Genomic DNA, 22,217 nt, shown 5'->3' with positions numbered 1-22,217 from the left:
CACTAAACCTGTAAAAGTAATACGCACACCTAAGGAAATAGTGCTACAATGTGCTGTTGCTATATCAACCAACATATACACGTGGTGCAAAATGAACCTGGTTGGAGAAAATTCAGTGATCAAAGATCAGCAAGTTTTACACTTCATAGAAGACTAGTTAAAGGACAATTAGATGAAGAAATGCAAATAGACAGCCAATAAAAACTAACAAAATTAAACTGAAAGGGCAATTTTTATTTTGCAAATGGTAAAAAAAAGGCTCAACAACAGATCTAATAAGGCCATTATTAGAGATGCACCGATTGATCGGCTTGGGACCGGAATTGGCCGATTTTCACGTGATCGGCCGGTCAGTCTGACATATGCGATTTTATACCGGTCAAACATTGCGCAAAATCAGCACACGGAACGCACATGTAGAAAACCTCATGAATTACGTCAGTTTCACACCGCAAGCGTGAGAGGCGCGTATTTTTTTCGGCGTGCATGTTAATCAATGAGTGCATCACACCGGGAGCAGAAGCAGAGCGTGAGCGTCAAGCAGGAGCGTCGCGTGAGCAGCAGTGAAGCGCAGAGTCTATTTTTGCTGCGCTGCTCACACTCAATTAAAGTGAAACCACACTTTTTTTGATGGGCAAAATAAATATGATTTCACACAAAAAGTGCCAAAAATGCACTGAATTTGCATGTCTAGTGTGTTTTAACAAGAACTGGAATAGGCTATGTCAGAAAAGAAAATGAAGAACACTCAACAATATTTATAGAAAATTCACCCATTTAAACTTGTTTTTATTATTCAGTTTGGGTAGAAGTATATGGTGTTTTATAAAAAAATAAAATAATAAATGTGTGTGCTGTAAAGTGGTTAAAAATGAAATCGGAATCGGCTAAAATCGGTATCGGCAGGTCAACCTCGGAAAAATCGGAATCGGCCTAGAAAACTGTAATCGGTGCATCTCTAACCATTATGGGACTAAAGTGCATGAGGGAGTGTGCCTCAAAATGACCTCAGCAACACACTGGAAATAAAACCAAATTAAATTGCCTTCCAGTAAATGCATGTATTTGTACATTTCTTTCAAAACAGTGTTTTAATAAAAGTAAATAAAAGGATGTCTTGAACACTCTTCTGGCCCAAAAACACTTTAGAGAACAAAACCCACAGACATTAAAGGTTGTATCAGCGATTTCAGGCCCAAACATAAATGATCACATTCATCTAATTTTTCCTAACAATCCGCTAGCTGGCCGCCCCATAAGTATGCCGTCCAAAAACCGCATCTCTGTAGGCAGCCTAGGCTCTGAGATCTGCACACAAAAACAATGGGTTTCACCAACCACCAAAACCAAAATAAACAGTGTTCAAACCAATCACAGACAGTTCCAACCAATCACCGCAAAATCTCAAACCACAACACCCCCACCTTTTGTGTGCAGATCTCAGAGCCTAGGCTGCCTACAGAGACGCGTTTTTTGGACGGCATACTTATGGGGCGGGCAGCTAGCGGATCGTTAGGAAAAATTAGATGAATGTGATCATTTATATTTGGGCCTGAAATCGCTGATACAACCTTTAATGGAAGGCAACACTGATCTCTCGAAGAAATCTAAGAAGATTTCTTTTTTAACATCAAACCTCGGTTCCTCACGAAATCCCTTATATTTTGGGCCGTTCTTTCTCTCAGAACAGGGTCCTCTGCAGTCTTGCACTGCTCACACTCTGCCTTTGTTGCAAGGTGTCCCTTTGAAATATGGACTCTGAAATGTTTCATGACAGCATTCACTTCATTTGGGCTCCATGGCCTTTTCACAATTCTCCTCAATTTGGTCTCTGTAAAACAAACAATATACATACACATGTATACCTATACACCTATATGTATATACATGGAATAACTTTAATATACCCAAATGTTTAAATACCTCTGGAGTTCTCAGTTTCATCCCGATTCATTTGGCTTTTTCCTGAGGGGTAAAAAGCAACAATTAAAATGTATTCCAGCCCTACAATCCAAACAGTTTCGGACCATGTGAAATATCAGCAGATAAGCACACAGGGAAAACTAGTCTCTGGTCCTGTGTAACACGAAAAGGACCACATTTACACTGAATTACTGTGGAAGCAAAAAATAAAACATGAACCCAAAATCAACATGTATCCTTTTTCTCAAATAAATATCTAAAATATATGCGCACACATACCTGTGGAGCTGTCAGCCTCACCCAGGCCCATTTTTTGGGGAAAAAAAGCAACACACTATTCCTCTTCTCTACACGGCAAACAGGTATATAATATATATATATATATATATAATTATTATTATTATGTAAATATGAGGGCTCTGAACCAGTTCAAAGAATGAAAACAAAAACTGGGGAAAAACCAGAAACGATTACTTGAAATGACAAGTTTTTTTTTCTTCTTTTTTCTGTTTAATGTTTTAATTTGTCAGTCAACCTCAACCAATCATGAATTTAAATAGTATGGCCTATGCTGACGCTGACACATAGTGAGTGAAATGCAAATGCTCAGCGGTCAAGTCAAGATAAGGTAGTCGCCATGTCAATATGCTGGCATTAGCTTTTGGATCTCTGAGGAAGTTTTTGGAGAAGTTTATCTGAGGAAATGTCACCATGGCAGGTAATATCCAGGTGTTTTGAAACCAGCTAAAATTGCAGGTTAACTGCTGCCATTGAAGAAATTAGTTAAATTATAAATAAAATGATGTATGGCCAGACACTTCATGTGTCAATCAAGCTCAAATAGATTTACGATGTTTAGGACCAGCGAATGTTAGATTTGTGTTTTGGGTGCTTAGTTTGTTTTTTGTTTAAAACATTTGGCCAAAATCTTGTGTTATTAAAGTGCGATGCACAGTCTGGTGTTGGTTGTCTAGTCATAGCCAATGCAGACTAAAGCCAGAAGTATACCTCTTTTTTTTTTTTACCACAGCCTTGCAAAGTATACTTCTTTTGACTCGTACACAGGCGTTCAACACATTATTTTCAAATTAATTTTTATATCATTATTATTATTTTAAATTACTATTGTCCCAGTTTCAGTAAGGAACTCTTGTAATAAAGTAGCAGTGGTTGGGACATATTTTAAGTATCAACCCCACTTAAAAAGATGCAATCTAATCCGGTTTACATGAAATAAGCTTCAGAGCAGGTTTAAGTTACGGACCACTATAGCAACACTATGACAGCAAGTCCAGGATGAGCACTGAAGAACCACACAATCCAAGATCATGCCAAATCATCCACAATCAAATCCCACTAACTGAGTGGCGTACGAAGAACGGACCCCAGTTCCTTACTACCCTTGAATTGAAAACAAGACAGTCTCCAAAGCGTGCGCGTAACTGTATGAGGTTTTGTCGTCAGTTTGAGGATGCACTCGAGTTTCTGGTATTAGTTATTAACCAGTATGGTTTCTAATCAAGCCGTTCTCTGAACAATAATGTTTCACAAGGAACGCATGAACAGAAATGTAAGGTTGGATTTTCATTTATTTTTAAAGCCCTGGTAAATATATAAATATACATTAAAACATACCGTTGGAACTTTCTGTCTCGTCCTGGGTCAACTTCATCCCTTCTTTGCTTCCTACATTTAGAAAATGAAACCATACTTAAACTTGACAACCCAAATACTTTGTTTCTGATAATCAGAAACCTGATGTAGTGAATACACTACACCACTGATGCTCACTGGAATTAAATTCATTACATACCGCTTACTCCAGAGACAGGCTCAGACTCTTCATTGTCGTCATCGCTTACTTCTTCCTCATCTAAATCCAGATCAATTTCATCTATAGAAAAACATATTTGACAAACATCCCCACACACCTGCATTAGTGCACATATACAATTCCTAAACTTCCTTTATCTAAAGAAATGAGAGGTACTCTAAAAAAAACTCATTCACCTCAAAAACATCTTTTCTGAGTAACCTAATTAGCTTCAAAGTTTTTCTCTACATGTAATTTAGAATTGTCCTGTTACTGTACCGTAACTATTATTATTATCATATAAAATAAGGCACATACCTTCGATCTCAATTTCATCAAGAGACTTTCCTTGGAAATTGACAAGAGTTCCTTTCTCCATTGCCAAGAGCAGCTTTGAAATTTTTGCAATTTCTATAGTTGCATCTGGCAACCGATAATAGTCTCTATGGACCCGAATGTCGTGGCCCAAAAAGTTGGCTAGTTGATCAAGCTCATTATCCTTAAGATTAAGAACCTGGGACATTGTTGCCACCTGCTTACGGAGCTGTGTAGACCGGAGATATTCTGGGTGCTGTGCACCACACTGACTTGCAAAAAGCCTGATGCAGTCCTGTCCTCTGAAGAAGCTGTTGGGCGAGCACTTCGGTCTTCCAAATAGGAAGGGGTTGTCCCGGTCTACTTCACATGCATCTCTCTTGTCCACAAGAAGTTTTATTGCACTGGCAAGTTCAGGGTTTAACAAAATTGCAACTTTTCTCCCTTTCTTGCCCATTATTTCCACTCTGCTGAAATGCTTGGCCATTTTTTGCTCAAATGGAGAGAGACTGACGGCGATATCATCATGGAGCTCAGTCTGGTCTCTTTTCCTGAAACACTCAAGCGTCATTTTTGAAACCTCTCCTGCACGACGTCTATTAAAGATTATAACTTGCGCAAGTGTCACTTTGGCGAGTTCTGCATATGTTTGTGAAGACTCATGATATTTTAGGCTTTCAAAAGCATCAGCTGATTTTTTCTCTAGGTGCTGGTGGAGAAGCTGCACATCATGTGTGAATGGTATAGTTGATGGTTTGTTGAACTTTGATTTGTTCAAAGTAGCAAGAGCAGCATGGGAGACATGTTCTGCCCATTCACTTGAGCACAGTCGTTTAAATCGCTCTGCTGCTTTTGTCATACCATCATCCTCTGCTGCGATAGCCCTGCAGAGAATGATGTCACCGATCTTGTTGAGCGAGTGTCCTAACTTCAGCGCAAGGCTTGGTGTCTTATATGAGTGGCTCTTTTCATCGTAGCCAGCAACATCTTTCACAGCCTCAATGACTTTGTAAAAATTGTATGGCTTCACAGCATCTTCAAAACTAAATATGAAGTATTTTTTTCTCAAGGTTAGCAAGAGTCTGCCCATTTCCCGAACCTTCTGTCTGATGTATTCGGATTTTGTTGGATCGCTTCCATGCTTGTTGTAAAGACACTGACTCAACTGCAATATGAGGAAGTCATTTCGAACCACAGATGAAATGTCATCAATCTTCATGTTTCCCAAAATCTTCCACACCTCTGGAGATATTGCCTGGGAGAATGTTGACTCTGCAATATCAGCCAAAACTAAGACTTTGGCCTTACCAGTTGCTTCAGACTCTGAAAACATCTTTGAAGGGCATCTCCGTGTATGACGCCACAGCTCCTTGCGAACAAACATGCCTTTACAGTATACACAGTGCACATATGTTTTGGCACTCAGTTCAATGTCTGATCGTCCTGGCCGCCTTCTAACTTTCAGTGGTCCACTTTTACTTTCCATAACTTCTTGATTATGTTCATAGTTGCCTCTGTTTCGTAATTTCTCAAGTAACCTTTTTCTGTCCTGGGAGTGTTTAGGGAGCAAGAATGCAGCAGCAATTTCTGTCTCACTGTCTTGATGCTTTTTAAAGTGGCGGGCTATTTTAGACTGTGGTTTCTTGCAGACATAACAGTAGTTTTTGTGGGTGGAAATAGTGTTTTTGGGGTTTGGCACATTGTCAGTCTCTGACCGTTCACAAGAAGACACTGCTGGTGTTTTCTTAAAACTCTGAAGCATCTCAGTATTGTGTGTAGTAGTATCATGATCATCACAAGTGAGGTCTTGAGCATAACTGGATCGGACCATTTCTTGCTCAGTGGAAGAACAGGGAATGGGTTGTGGTGGCACACTCTTTGCTCTCATAGAAGACTCTGAAAAAGCTGGTGAGGACTTATATGGTGGATTGCATATATTGATAGATACACTATCATCACTATCGCTATTTTGTCTAGAGTCCGGGATAAAGTCATCAGAGGAAGATTCTTCAGTGTGTTTATCAGCGTGAGGAGAATACTCTTCATCAGAGCCAGATTCTTCAAAGCTGGAAAATTCAACATCTTGCTAAAAAAAAAAAAAAAAATATATATATATATATAGAACAATAATAAAAATAATAATAAAAAAATAGTGTACCCTGCTTATAGTCCAGCACAGTTTTGATGTAACAAACTTGAAAATGTTTATGTAAAAGAAGGTGATGTAAAAGAAATTAACATACCAGTGTCATATTATTCAGGAAGCAGGTTTTGTGCCATGATCTTGAACATACTGAAAGAATATAAAAATAAGCATGTTTCTTTTAGTTTTTTACCAGATTACTGCTCATTTTAAAATGCCGAAAACAATAGATATGCCTTTGAAATAATAATGATTTGAATAAAACTGCACAAAAAACATTTAATAAAAGCCCATTTTGTTTTCAATACAAAAATGAAAACACATACAAACATATATGAGTGATGCAGATACTGACATTTGCATGTAAGGCCAAGCCATTTTCGACTTGACACAGGTCCACTGCAATCTTCACAAGAATCCAAACTGGAGATAACAGCACTGTGAACTTCATGGTGGCACTATAAAAACAATTATTTATTAAATCAACATATATTGAACATAGCACAACTTTCATTCCAGAGTGTGGTGTGAATGGGCCTTAACTGTTTACGTCTCTGTGACTGAAAGTCACAAAGCATATCCAGATTGAAAAGTGTGCATATTAGGTCTACAGCTTATCCACAAAAAAGAAGCAGCCGACACATACCCAAAGCAACATCTTTTCCTCAAACCCTATCCCTGACATGACTGTCCTCGTAGTGGAGAACTGTCCTTACATTTCAGGTCAGTGTCATGCCCATCCCCCAACGCACGAGTTATGAAAATGAATGAACCGAGCAAGGTACATTTTACTCGAATTTGAGACGTCACAACAGCGTCTTTAAGACGACAGTCCACGTCAACCAGTCTAGTATGATGCCCAACCATCCTACACTTAACATTGCCTGTGTCAAAGAGAAGAAAACAATGAAGGAACATACGCTCACTTACTTTCTGTTTCACTGATGAGGAAGGATTCACAATGCATTCAGTCACAGCCACTGATGTCTCGTCACACAATTCCTGTAATTATGAGAAAGACAGGTACAACACTGAGGCAAGGATGTTTGCCAATTGGTCACCGCAACTAATTCTAGTATCAACCAAAGTCTAAATATCTAGTGTCCCTTTCATGGCTCCGTCGTGCACAAAGCAGACATATAAAACATGTAAGGAGGAAGCTGATACATGTGGATCTTGTCTATAAGGTCAAATAAATCAAATACACATTACATAATAAACATACCATTTCCTTTCCAGTCAAAGCTGAATCTCCTCTCTTTGCAACCATCTTTGATGTGGTCATCTGAAATCAGACAGAGCATTGTATGCTGTCGTCATAAAATGGTTTCATTCTGATGCATAACATTTAAAGGGACACTCCACCGGTTGAAACATGAATGTGTATTGAAAGTGGGTCATATATGTAGTAGAATAGTAGCATACATTTCTAATTTGGGTCCTTCTTGGCCGATAAAAGGCAGAAAATGACTTTTTAGTTTTAGTGCTTTTGGATTGTAGACAACAATCCCCATAGGGCATTGCAATGCTCAGCAGGCCACTCCCACTACTCCGCCCATCAATGTACACTAGAGTTGAGCTGCACTTTACGCTACCGCCTGGAAATCATTTCACACAATTTCTAGTGAAGTTACTTTGCGAACTAATTATTGAATTACTCCTCGTTTTTGTTTCGAAATGTTGTGCACTTGCTTGCATAGTACCGGCATGTTCAGCCAGCACAAGGAAAATACACGGAGTAAGTTTTCATAGATTGGGCGCTCTGTTCAGAAGTTGACCACGTCATGTTATTTTTGTAGCTCTGAACAATCTGATTATCCTGGCAGCTAGGACATCCCCCAAGATTTGTCTCAAAACAGAAAACATTTAATCACTGGATAGTTTTTTTCGCCTATTTAAAGTGTGGTTTATGTCAGCTGAATGTGCGGAACGCTTTTCATAGAAGGTGTTTTAGCACAATTCACACCGAGCGGTAAAAAAAATATCTGAATGCTCCACAAGAAACTATGGTCTTCCGACCTTTTACCATCGTGTCGATTTATTTTGATTAATATGTGCCAGGGAAAGAGCAAGACAGCGCTTAGGAGACGGTAAAGCCTTGTTTTTCGCCTGGCTCCGCAGACAGACACACAGAGACAGAGAGAGAGAGAGAGAGAGACCGGGGCGCGCGCTCTCTCTCTCTCTCTCTCTCTCTCTCTCTGCTCATTCTTCAGTTAAACATGCACCCTGTCACACGCGCAGCAGTTCGTTTACATTCGGCTACTCACAGATCAGACTATGGCGGGACAAATACCCTCCACCTATCTACCAATCACGGAGTCAGTAGTGTTGCGGCATCCGGGTTGCCAGCTCTCTAAGTTATGGGACCACAAAGACAAATGAAAAAATAAAACGGAAATTGAATCACTCAAACATTTATTGAAATCACACACAAATAAATAAAAGCCAAGCAAATTTCCTCTGGAAAACAGTTTGTTCATGTCTTTGGAGTCCTGGAGCACAGGAATAAACATTATAACTTGAACAGAACCAAAACTATTTACATTTTTCCAAAAGAACTGAAATTCACTGATGCCAAGCCTCAAAACAGTTCCTATCAGGAATCACACAGAGGGCCACATCACAGGCTTTGCATTTCCAGGGGGTGGCCTGTTTGACCTGCTTTGTCTGCTTGCAGTTCACACATTGCCTTCTACCATAGGAGGCCTTCTTGCTTGCTTCAGTTTGATCTGATGTTGGCACAGGTACATGGTTACTTTGTTGCCTGAACTGTGTTGCCAGAGAAGGCCAGGTGAATTGTGGAGCAGACAGAGACTTCCCGAGTGTCCATTCACTTTACAAAAACCAGAGGGACGTCACGGATCCACCTGATGGTGCCCCTAGGATCCTTTTTGTTCATGGCATTTGTGGTTGTGCGGGGGCATCCTCGTCTGTTGTCCCTGTAGGTGCCACATGCTCCAAAGTTCATGCTGTAGAGATCCATGAATAGCTTTGGACTTGTGTAGAAGTTGTCTACATACACATTGTAGCCACTCCCTAGGAATGATTTGTTCATGAGGGACATAACCGAGTCGTATGCCAGTCCTACACCAGAAGCAAACACAGACTTCCCCTTGTACACAGCAAAGTCTAAAGTGCACCCAATGCTGCTGTCTGCCAGCACAAACAGTTTAAAGCCCCACTTAGTTGGCTTCGCCTTCATATACTGGGTCATGCCAGTGTGAGCCTTTGTTGGCACCATCCTCTCGTCCACTGAAAGGTTCTGCCGTGCCATCACTGAGTGGGGAAACTGTTGGCTGAAAATGGTGTTTGTCCTCCAATAGTCCCGGATATTTGTCAGTCTCACCAGTGCAAAAAAGAAAGTCAGTCCTAAATATTTGAAAAATTCTTCAACAGTGAAGTTTTTCCAGGAATATTTTTTGCCATTGGCAATGTTTTTTGCAGCGTTTGTTTTTGTTTTATTACACAAAGTGGTTGCTGCACTGTCACTGACAAAAAGTTTGAAAAGGTCCAATGGTGTGTATATGGATGTGGGGCTGAGCTGATGTCCTGGCTTTCTTGTTGGGACGAACCTTTTGGGCACTGGAGGGATGTCTGGCTGACTCTCACTGTTCCATGATTGAGTTGGGGCTGCTGGCTGTGGGGATCTAGATCTCGACCTTGTGGATTCAGGACTCTGTCGACCCCTCAAGCTGCCGGATCTGGATCTGGATCTGGATCTGGATCTTGACCGCGCTCTCCCTCCCGTCCATGACCTATTCCTGGCAGCTGCTGGGATGCTGCAGCAGAAGTGGAAGGGCCCTCCTCAGCGGAAGAATGGGAGCTTTCCTGTCTGGCTCGGGTCGGTGGGCTGGTGTCTTCATTATCATGACTGTAAAACAAATAAAGCAAAATATTAGATCATACATATCAGATAAATTAGTGTTTTTGTATTTGATTTCTCACATAAGATAACAATGGCTGAGATTGCTACTGTACCCCCAATCCACCACAGCTATAATATGAGCACTCTCTCCCCAGCCAAAAGGTGTGACCAACCCCCCACTACAACATCCTTGAGACATTCTCTCCACAGCTAAAAGGTGTGACCAACCCCCCACTATCCTTTGTTTGTATCTCTAGGTAAACTCAGACAAAAATGGCTGAGAGACAAAGTGTAATCCACAACTCTTACTACTCTGTAACAAACATAGAAAAATGAAATACTACTTTTACAGAACTTATTTTTACATATTTAGAAAATTTATATTTTATCATATTAGTTTTTTTATTTTTATACTTTTACAGTAAATAAATAAATAAATAAATAAATAAATGGAACTTACTCTTCAGCAGGGTCTAGACCATCCTGGTAATCTAGTTCCTCATCAGTCAAAAAGCTCTCTTCTCCAGAAAATCCATCATCCTCCATATGGCTTCAAAAAAGGCCAGCACTTGATTTAGATCCATGTTTCTCAATCCGTTAGAACATTTTTCTACCTACCTTATGTTTGAGGCAATATGCTATGATTTACTACGGGCATTTATTAAAACTTAAATGTGTATTTTAAGAATACGTTTTATAACGTGCTCTGAGCATTCAACACATCAAGTTGGATTCAGCCTCGCCACCCCCCCCCCCCCCCCCCCGGAATGGTGTAGGCGCAGGCGTAGGCTAACGTTGATTTAAAAACAAACACCTCTCGTTAAGACACATACAGCAATAGCATATCTCAACATATCCTACAATCTTCACGTGTTGAAATGAAGCGTACAATTGACTCCTTTTTTAAGAAGGGAAGTTCAAGTGTAACAGAACCATCACTTGATGTCGAAACGGAGCGAGTAAGTCGAGCGAGTGAGAATGATGATGCTGCGAAGGATTCGTCAGGAAAAGCACACGCGGGAAAAACAATACGGACATATGAATTTGGACATCAGTGGCTCGAAGAATACCAGTGGTTAAGGTACCAAGACGGAGCAATGCACTGTGTATACTGTAAATTCTGTGGGCCTTCAATTGCAGGACTGTCCAAATTTGTAACTGCGTCAAAACAATTCAAACACGAATCATTGAAGCTTCACAATGACAGTATGAAGCACGCGAAGTGTAGAGATACATAACCCGTGACGCAGCAGCACTCCCCACTGCATTTCGGCGTCAAGATTTAGCAAACCGAGCAAGTGAGGAATCTGAATTGATAGTTAAGTTCAATGTAGCTTATAATATAGCCAAAGAGGAAATGCCTTTCACCAAATTTAAATCGCAAATTATTCTTTTGAAGAAGAGCGGGGTGGCCGTTAATCCAACATACGCTAACCACAAATCATGTGCTGAATTTATTGGAGTAATCTCAGACACTCTCAAACAAAAGACCTGTGCTGCTGAAAATCTATTATATTATTTTATGGATTATATTTATTTTATTTTTCCTTAAAGGGTTAGTTCACCCAAAAATGAAAATAATGTCATTAATGACTCCCCCTCATGTCGTTCTAAGCCCGTAAGACCTCCGTTCATCTTCGGAACACAGTTTAAGATATTGTAGATTTAGTCCGAGAGCATTGTGTCCCTCCATTGAAGCTGTATATACGGTATACTGTCCATGTCCAGAAAGGTAATAAAAACATCATCAAAGTAGTCCATGTGACATCAGTGGGTTAGTTAGAAGTTTTTGAAGCATCGAAAATACTTTTTGGTCCAAAAATAACACAAAATAAGACTTTATTCAGCATTGTATTCTCTCCCGGGTCTGTTGTCAATCCTTCACAGTGACGCTGCTGGCGTAAGACGCTGATGACGTGTTATCTGGTGCGCCCGAGCTTCATTTATAGACTGAGGGAAACGCACGCTGTAAAAGTGTCTCATCCGCGACATGCACATTTACGCACCATTAAAAAAATGATATCCACGCAAACAATGTAGAATAGCTTGAATATAGCGTGCGTCTCCCTCAGACTGTAAACGAAGCTCGGGCGCACCAGATAACACGTCATCAGCGTCTTACGTCAGCAGCGTCACTGCGGAGTCCTGAACGCAGATTCACAACAGACCCGGGAGAGAATACAATGCTGAATAAAGTCTTATTTTGTGTTATTTTTGGACCAAAAAGTATTTTCGATGCTTCAAAAAATTCTAACTAACCCAGGAGTTCAGGAGTCTGTCCATCTGTGCCAATCATAGCACGTTGAAATCCAAAAGAAATTCATTTTGCACATTGTGTACTGTATTTTCTATTGCAGTAAATCTATCCCAACCAATGTTAAAGAAAACAAGAAGGCATGTGGTTTAAAATATGGCAAGTAAAATAAAAAGCACATCTTTATGCAATACAGTTTCATTATTGTTCATTATTATCCAGAGCGGATTACTATAAATAATTTGTGCGACCAAATCATGTTTTGCGCCAGTAACTGAAAAAGTTAGTAGCGCAAGTGCCACCAGTGGAAAAGGTTAGTGTAGTTCCCTGGGCTTAAAGATTTGTTTTAGACAAATATGCTTGCACTCTGTCACCAACTAGATATATTTAAATTAATGTAGGCCACTTTTCACTGGTAACAAAAATACATTTGGCATTATCAGGACCCACAAATATTCCCCCACTGCATTTTATATATATAGTAGTTTAATGTGGTATTGACACTAAAACTCTGTAAACTTGATTGTTCCCCCTCACACAGTAATTTTTTATTTTGGGTGTACTATACACAATATGGGCCCTATCTTGCACCCAGCGCAATTGACTTTGAACACTGACGCATGTATCATTCCTATTTTGCACCCGCGCACAGCGGACTTTTCCCTCCACAGACGCACGTCGGTAAATTAGGGAATGAACTTGCGCTCGCGGGGGGGGTTCAACGAAAAGAGGAGGCGTGTTCCGGCGCAAAAGTTCCCTGGTGTTATTTTCCAGTTTTAGAAAGCAATTGCGCCACTGACCAGGAAAAAAACAGTCTAAAGACAGTGGCGCGTTGCGCGTTAGTGATATGGTATTTTAAGGGCGCATGCTTGGCCATAATGTAGCGTGTTAACGCACGTCCACTTTGATTCTCTAATAATTATAAACAGACGCAGCAGTTTTCATTTTTGCAAATCATACATTATTACAAGGAAAAATATTAACACACGAGGGAAATCATTGTTGTATCCGTGAAGATGTGAAAAAGATCTATCTAGATTTAAAAAAAATTAAAAAATAAAATAAAATAAAAAAATCTAGATTAGGCTACACATTTACCCAAATTATATGCCTGTTTAACCGAAGCTAATTTGGGTGCGTTTCTCCCATCATCCCCAATGTCACTTCTCTGTGTTTTACGGCCCTGACGAGAACGTCGGTCTCCTGGCTGTGAAATGCTCCTGGCGTGCGCCGGCAAATCCGCCATTATAATAGCAATCCGCCATGGAACAAGCGCGCCGGCTCTTAAAGGGAATGTGAGAGGACGCTCTGATTGGTTTATTTCACGTTACGCCCAAACCACACCTATGAATAATGAAGCTACTTCAGACCAACCCCTTTTAGATTTGCGTCGGGCGCAAGAGTCGTTTATCCCGCCGGGAAAATAGCAACAGCGCCGGGATCCGTCCACAAAGTTACTTGCGCTTTGCGCTTTGACACTTGCATTTCAGATCGTTAAAATATGGCTCTATATATTGTTGCATTTTTGTATTGCGATACATTGCTTAATTGACAGCCAATCGGAATCAATTCTGCTATAACATGCTTCAGTATATAAGCGGCAGTCAAAGATGCGATCATAATAAACAGAACGTTACCGTCTGCTGGTTGGACCCTATCACAGTTATGGTTAGTGTGAATGGGCCTTAACTGTTTACGTCTCTGTGACTGAAAGTCACAAAGCATATCCAGATTGAAAAGTGTGCATATTAGGTCTACAGTAGGGGTGTGCGATATTACGATTTTTGATCGTGGACGATTAAAATGTCTCCACGATCTGCTTTTGAAGAAATATCGTAGTATCGTGCATTTTATCAGTTTGCATTTCTGGCGCCTCCGTCTCAACATACTGTACAGCGCGACGTATATCCATGTGAAATGCAGAGGAACGGGACACTGTAGTTCATAAAAATTAATTATTTGCATGAGCTTTAAAGCCTTGCCGGTTAAACATGTCATTCGCTGCTGATGCGCTGTTCTAACGGGCGCTTTTCTGAGCGCAAGCACATGCACTAAAAGCCTGTCTAACAGCGTCTGATTACTGGGCTAAGTTATCTTTCGAGTCTTATTGCGCTATACTGTCAAATACACACAATGTTTACATAAACAAAGTTGGTTATGTCTAAAGTGAAAGAACAATAGAAAAAAATTAAGAAAAAATCTGCTCGTCAAATGCGTGTAGACTCGTTTCGCGCAGATCTTAAAGTGACAGTAGACTAATAGTAAACATGCTGCCGCTTGTCCTTAAAGAGACAGTTACCCAAAAATAAAAATGATGTCATTATTTACTCACTCACTCTAATGTTGTTCCAAACCTGTATTAATTTCTTTCTTGTGCTGAACACAAAAGAAGATATTTTGAGGAGTGTGGCTAACCGGGCGGTTGCTGGTCCCCATTGACTACCATAGTAAGAAAAAACTATTATGGAAGTCTCTGGGGTACATCAACTGTTTGGTTACCCACATTCCTCCAAATAACTTTTATTTTCAACAGAAGAGGGAGACTTAGTCGGGTTTAAAACGGCTTGAGAGAATTTACATTTTTGGGAGAACTATCCCTGTTAATAAAACAACAAAATACAAAGAACATCTCACTCACTCTTGACTGAGAACTTTAATAGTAGCTTTAATAAGAATCAATGTACAATTTATATAGTGAAGTCGATGTTGTGTTTTATTTTCATATTTGTTCATTTAATTACTTTCTTCAATGCTGTTAAATACACCTGCAGCTGAAACAATAAAGCACTGTTTATTTAATTTGTATATTAAGTTGTGTGCATCTTTGTTCTTAATTTTTAATAACAAAGAAAATGACAAAGATTTTTTATCTTCGCCACTTTGGCCTAAATGTCTGCCATTCTTTTTTATTTTATATTTTGTTACCTAAGGCTTTGTTTTTAAAATAGGGACATTAGTTTGGCTGTGATGCTCAGTCACTTGCAAAATAGTAAAACCAACATGAAAAGGAATCGTGATAAAATCGTGAATCGTGATTTTCCTGAAAAAAATCGTGATATGATATTTTTGCCATATCGCCCACCCGTAGTCTACAGCTTATCCACAAAAAAGAAGCAGCCGACACATACCCAAAGCAACATCTTTTCCTCAAACCCTATCCCTGACATGACTGTCCTCGTAGTGGAGAACTGTCCTTACATTTCAGGTCAGTGTCATGCCCATCCCCCAACGCACGAGTTATGAAAATGAATGAACCGAGCAAGGTACATTTTACTCGAATTTGAGACGTCACAACAGCGTCTTTAAGACGACAGTCCACGTCAACCAGTCTAGTATGATGCCCAACCATCCTACACTTAACATTGCCTGTGTCAAAGAGAAGAAAACAATGAAGGAACATACGCTCACTTACTTTCTGTTTCACTGATGAGGAAGGATTCACAATGCATTCAGTCACAGCCACTGATGTCTCGTCACACAATTCCTGTAATTATGAGAAAGACAGGTACAACACTGAGGCAAGGATGTTTGCCAATTGGTCACCGCAACTAATTCTAGTATCAACCAAAGTCTAAATATCTAGTGTCCCTTTCATGGCTCCGTCGTGCACAAAGCAGACATGCAGAATTTTTTTAAATAATCTGCATCATATAAAAAACTAACATTCATGAAATACAGAACATGGTTGACTTTCAGTGATAAAGTCTTTAAGAGACTCACCCTTAAACGCCAAGGCCAAGAGGAATCCCCATAGTTGTATGTGACCTCCTCATCTGGAAAGATATTTCTTATACTAAACAGACACAGGTGTGGCCTTCCGTCAACAATGATTGTCTTGACTTTGCAATTTGGATTTTTGTCATCATCATTCACCAGTCGTCCAAGTGAATGTCCACCGTCCTCTTTTGTTGCATCGATGCTGTGATAAAAATAGTGCAGTAAGAAACTTAAAACAGACACACACTGAAACATACGGTTCTAACTGAACATTTGGGTTAGGCTAACCTTGGCCTATTTAACTTCCTATTTGACTTCCTAAGAATTTAATAGGTCAGATGATCCACTTAAGGTAAAAAAATAATACCCCAGTTGAAAAATAACCATGTTATTGATTATCACTAACTAATAAGTTCCTTATGTTATGAGAACCCTAGCAAATCTGCTATTGTAATAGTGCTGCACGATTAATCTTATCGCAATCGTAATCGCGATGTCAAGCCTGTGCGATTATATGACGCAAAATGCTGCGATTTTATGTAAAATAAACAATGGGCTGGTACGCAATTAACGCAGCATCTGTTATTTTTTGTCATCCTTTGGCTAGTGTTACATGATAATGCTCTCATGCGATTGCTTAAAACCATTCATGCGAGACAAGTCAAAAGAGAGCGCGCTGAATGTCCGACTGGGACTCACAGAAAGACACGCGCCAGAATAGTTCTCTTTCGCGCTTGAACGAACAATAACACACACAATTATGCCAAAATGTCGTTTGTCGAATATCTTCATAACATAAGAGCAGTCTTATGATGGACGTATAGAGTTGTAAGAGGATGAGGCGCATGTGAGATCCGCGTCTCTGTCAGCAGCGGCTGCTCTTAAAGGGCCAGCAGCCAAAGCTTTCTGTCAGTAAAGTTAATCAAAGAACAAAGGGGACAGAGAAAATGACTCACTGCTCTTGACTAAAGAACTTATGTAGCTTTAATAAGGATTAGTCTATTTATTATGTTTGATAACTTTATTAAATGTCTGTATACCTGTTAGACAGGAAGGGCACAGGTAAATATGACATTTATTATGGGTTTATGTGAGGATTATTTGAAGTTCACTTAAATTAAAAGCTGTTATATTTTTTGAAGTCTAATTAATGTTTTTTTATTTTATTATAGCTTTCAATTGTAATGATAGAATCACTGTAATGTTGGATGGCTATAATTAATGTTTTAAATGGGGGTGGATTCATTTATATCCAGACATCAATGGCTTAGATGTAGGGATGCAAACGATTAATCGACGATCGATTAATTGTCGATAATACATTAATCGATCAAACTTATCGATCATCGATTAAGCAGGTTCATGCGCATGCGCGTGCGCTGCTCAACCGCGAAACACAAGCGATCGCGCCGGAGTTATGTTTGGGACTATTTTACACCATCATGACTATAAGTATTCGTGTGCATTCGCAGCCTTTTGTTTTGTGCAAATGTAAGTTGTAATAGTTTATTATGTGTACGCCTATCTATATCTGATTTATCTCATATTGGATGCATTTGGTTAAGAATTGTTGAAGCGTGATCTTTAGCGCGCGCAGCTCAAACGGCACTGCACGCCTAATAATGTCTATTGGGACTGTCATATTACATAACATTATAAAGAGAACAATAGTGTAATAAAACATTGTGAAGTATTTGGGTTTAGTTACCGTGTCGCGTTGTTCCAGGAAGAGCGCGTCCACAACATGAGTCACTCTGAATGGCACGTAACTCAAGTTCACTTGTGCATTCACGTCATTTTGTGCAGATATAATTTGTAATATGTTTATTTTGTATATATCTGACTAATCTATAGGTTGCGCTTCTTTGAGTTAAATAACGCGCTAGCAAAGTGCTCAACGGTTATTCATTCAGCGCGCGCCGCTCAAGCAGCATTAATACACGACTAATAATAACGATGATTAATTTGGGACTGTCATATTACATAACATCAGAACACTATTTTATTAAATCGTTGTGAATTCATTGGGTTTAGTTGCCGTTTTCAGTGCGTTTCAGTGCACGTCTAACGTAACACACTGCAAGCACGCATCTGAGGCGGCGTTGGTGACACGTTGTATTATTAGTAGGGCTGCACGATATGAGGAAAAGCTGCGATGTGCGATAACATTGTTTAATATTGCGATGACGATATGACTTGCGATAAATGTGATTGTTAACTATACTGTTCCCATGTCTTAGTGCTTTAATAGGTTCTTTGCGTGATAGGTCAAACGTTTATTACCTGCCTGGTTCAGAATACACGATTTTAGCGCGATTTTGGCACGATCCGTTTGACGTATGGGTGTCGTGGAGAATCGTAATAACGACAACGGGCGTCAGGATGCAAGATTTGATCGTTTCATAGTGGGCGACAACCTATGTCGCGTCTGCGATGCTTCACGACAGAAAGACTAGCATGTTTAATTCTTTAACGGTCCTCCACGACGGGTTGAATTTGTGAGCGAGGCGAGACGTGAGTGAGTGCAACAGTGAGTGTGTGTGTGCGCGCGCCAGTGAGCGTGTGAGCGTATGTGTGTGTGTGTATGTGCGTGTGTGCATGCGTGCGTGAGTGAGTGAGCGAGTGAGTGAGCGAGGGACAGTGAGTGTGTGTGTTTGTGTGTCTGTGCGTGCGAGTGAGTGAATGTTTGCGAGTGAATGTGTGTGTGTGACGGCACGCGATGACTGGTCGGAAAGCAACGTGTTGTCTGACATGTTTCTTGTCCACGACAAGATTTTAGGAGTCAAAAACGTGTAAATTAGTGCTAATCTGAACCAGGCATTATTCATCGTGTCAGGCTGTCTGTTGCGATGTGTTCATCGCGGGAGTTCATATCGCGATGACGATGAAAATTCGATGTATCGTTCAGCCCTAATTATTAGTCGTTATATTTGATTATTAAATAATTAATTTAATTTAATTATCATTCACATCGAAACATTTAACAATCCTACTAGCCCTTTATTTGGATTAAAAGCCATTCTCATTCAGTTGGTGAGTAACATAGCGTTTTTAACAAACCCTGTCATGCTGTTGGCCATATGCACTGCAGCAGACGCATAATTGATCGTTAATTTAAATTACGATCGATCATGGGAATTTGTGAAAATTGACATCCCTTCAGTTCTATATTTGAAGTTTCCAGGTCTAGTAATCTTACTGTTAACTTTCTCAGACCAAGCATCAATAAGTGCTGCTCCTATGTTTCAAGTTTTTCAAGTAGTTTACCAGATAGATTATTATATGTAGACTTGGGCTAATATTTTAGGCTAAGCCTACCCATATAGATTTTTATTTAACATTTGGGCTATTTTATGTTGCTTAATGTTTGCAACAGGTGAGCCAGTGCACAATTATTTTTTATGTATTTAAATTTTCTGTGCATCATTTATTTTGTTAAACTACATAAATGCCATTCTATACAACTGTTACAAAAAAACATAATTTGAGCAATATTACATGCATTTTTGTTCAGTATATAACCAATATTTAGCTTTTTATGTTAAAGACACTGTTGATACCGTGAGAAATGTACATTCTCAGGAAAATAGCCGCTTATCAGTTAATCGTTAATCAATCGATAAGGTCAATCAATTAATGATTAATGAATTAATCGATAATTTGCATCCCTACTTAGATGTTATCAATCATTTAGTTGTTGCTAGTTTGAGTTGAGAAATACACATTTCAGAATTATCACTAATCTGTGTGTGCATTTTGCTTTAGATCCAAGCAAGTTGACTCATGAAACCATTTGTTTATTATATCTCAATCGCATATTCCAATTGCAATATTGACCTCAATCGCAATATGACATTTTCCCCAAATCGTGCAGCCCTATATTGTAATAATAATAATCATCATAATCATAACTGTTTTTATTAGAATGACATGCAACTAGTTTGCTCTGAATATGAACCAAAAATAAATAAATAAACCAAAAAAGAAACAGCCAGCTTACCAATAACGTGTTCCATTCCATGTGAAGTCAAACAAGTAGTTGCCTTGAACATCTTTAACATGTTTACTTTGAGAGAGAATCCCACGGTATTCAACAACAAAGGTGGATGGTTCAATGTGCTCAAGTGCAAACACACCTCTCCCTAAAAGAGCAAAATAATATATAATAATACAAATAAAACATGAATCCAAGTGCACCTATATGTTACACAGCTAACCAACCTATCCTTTTAAAGAGTTAAATCCTGTAAAAAAAATCCTGTGTAATGTAATATGAGGTGCAGGAAATAAAAAAATAAATAAAAAAATAAAGCATTGGTTTTCACTGTGATATAGCCTACTAGTTGAATTTGGTTACACTATTCTCTGTATACATAGTTTTAAGTATTTATAAAAAAAAATAAAAAAAATTAGTTTAAAGTTTTTTTTCCATCTCTTAACCTTTATGAAAATGAGCGGCTTACCCAAGGGTAAAATGTGTGAATGTGAAAGATCATGTCCAGACTGCCAGCAATAGGCCTACTTTTCATTCTTACAAGTGCATGCCTACTTTATGATTTGATTTGCCTGCAGTCTGAACATAGTCAGATTGCCTTGTGGTGCACAATTTACCTTTGAATGTGTTGATTTGTCGTCCCTCAAGGAAGGCTTTGTCTTTGCCCGACAATATGTGTTCTTTTGCATCCTGCTCAGGTTTTATTCTCTTCTTTCTTAACATGTTGACTGAAAACATTCCAGACAACATAAATAGTATGTATTTATAAATATAAATATATATATATATATATATATATATATATATATATATATATATATATATATATATGCTTTATATACAGTACATTATTGTCAGACTGTAGTCTATATCAATAAATACAACATTTTACACATAAATAGTTGATAAGTGAGGTTTTGAGACTTGTTACTTTTCTCACAAAATCTCCGATTTCAAATTCAGTCCATTTTAATACCATTTTATCACTCTTTAATGTGGCGCCTCAGATCAAACGAAGCTAAACTCGTTACTTAGAAAAATTAACTATAGAGAGAAAGTTTTAGAAAATGTTACATGTTACACCTGATTTACATTAAAATAATAAATGTAAAATCGAATTGGAAATAGAATCGAAAGCATGTGAATTAAAATTGAATGGAATCATAAAATGTCTGCTAATATCCAGCCCTAAAAATAACTAAATATTTTTTCAAGTCATTCTAATGACAGTAACATTACATTAATGCAAGTATACTTTTACATTAGTTTCGTTTCTCTTTATTTAATAGATTTCTGTATCTTACTGTATTAAACTGTAAATTCATCCACTCAACTTTACCAGTCATCATGATGACATAACAACATAGATTTGATTTATTTCAAAATGTAAATTAATTCTCTCAAGCATCCATGGAGAAGTATCTTTCATCAACTAATACTAATACTTGTATGTGTCTATGAACAACAAGAGAATTTCGTTTAAGTACCAAACAAAACAAAAAACGTGAATAGCATGTTCAAGTTGTTTGGAGACGCCATTTTAACTGCTTATGGACTTATATTAGCCCGATTAATGGCCACGTTTAAAGTAATGTAACGTTAACTAACGTTATTCAAAACGGTCTGACTCATGACACTTAACGTTAACTCCATAAAGGTAGAATATATAAATAAACGCACTTACCTTCCTCGTGATAAAGTGAAAATCTCCCACGCCACTAACGTTATAGCTCGTCAACTTCGCTCGAATTCTGCTAATTAATCTTTCCTGAAGATGATTAATCTTCTGATTAATCACACCGTCACACCACACGTCTGCAGAGGCGCAGGCGCGCTGACTTTGACGGATGTGAAATGCAGCCAATCACTGACGAGGATTCCAGCAGCCAATCACTGACGAGGATTCCAGCGTTCCACCAATGAATCGCGCTTGGGCGTGGTCTGGGTGTATTAGCGTCGAATTTCACATAGACAATCACTGACGAGGATTCCAGCGTTCCACCAATGAATCGCGCTTGGGCGTGGTCTGGGTGTATGAAATGTGTATGATACTGCAGTAGCGTCGACTTTCACATAGAGGGAGATTATACACTCTGAGCATACACTGGCACACACTGAAAAACGGGTACAACGGATTTATAAGGACATATTGAGAAAAAGCGGGAGGTGGTTAGGCGCAGCCTGATAAGCCTT

At 39.0% G+C, this 22,217-nt stretch overlaps 1 protein-coding gene across 1 annotated transcript; it reads right to left on the bottom strand.

Moving 5' to 3' along the window:
- Positions 1–214: 214 nt before the first annotated feature.
- On the bottom strand, positions 215–21,851 carry LOC307008845 (uncharacterized protein). Its single transcript, XM_079632092.1, has 14 exons — positions 21,709–21,851; positions 20,642–20,752; positions 20,031–20,172; positions 16,034–16,232; positions 15,726–15,797; positions 7,420–7,479; positions 7,125–7,196; positions 6,550–6,652; positions 6,295–6,344; positions 4,055–6,137; positions 3,737–3,817; positions 3,559–3,609; positions 1,924–1,965; positions 215–1,831 (listed from the first exon to the last, which is right to left on the bottom strand). Exons 2-14 carry the CDS (start codon positions 20,745–20,747, stop codon positions 1,608–1,610), a joined length of 3,285 nt encoding a protein of 1,094 aa, XP_079488218.1. The 5' UTR covers positions 20,748–20,752; positions 21,709–21,851; the 3' UTR covers positions 215–1,607.
- Between the last annotated feature and the right edge of the window lie 366 nt (positions 21,852–22,217).

This window comes from Phoxinus phoxinus, assembly GCF_949152265.1.
Source record: "Phoxinus phoxinus genome assembly, chromosome: 13".
Classification (NCBI taxonomy): domain Eukaryota; kingdom Metazoa; phylum Chordata; class Actinopteri; order Cypriniformes; family Leuciscidae; genus Phoxinus; species Phoxinus phoxinus.
This window is presented reverse-complemented; position numbering and strand designations above follow the sequence as displayed.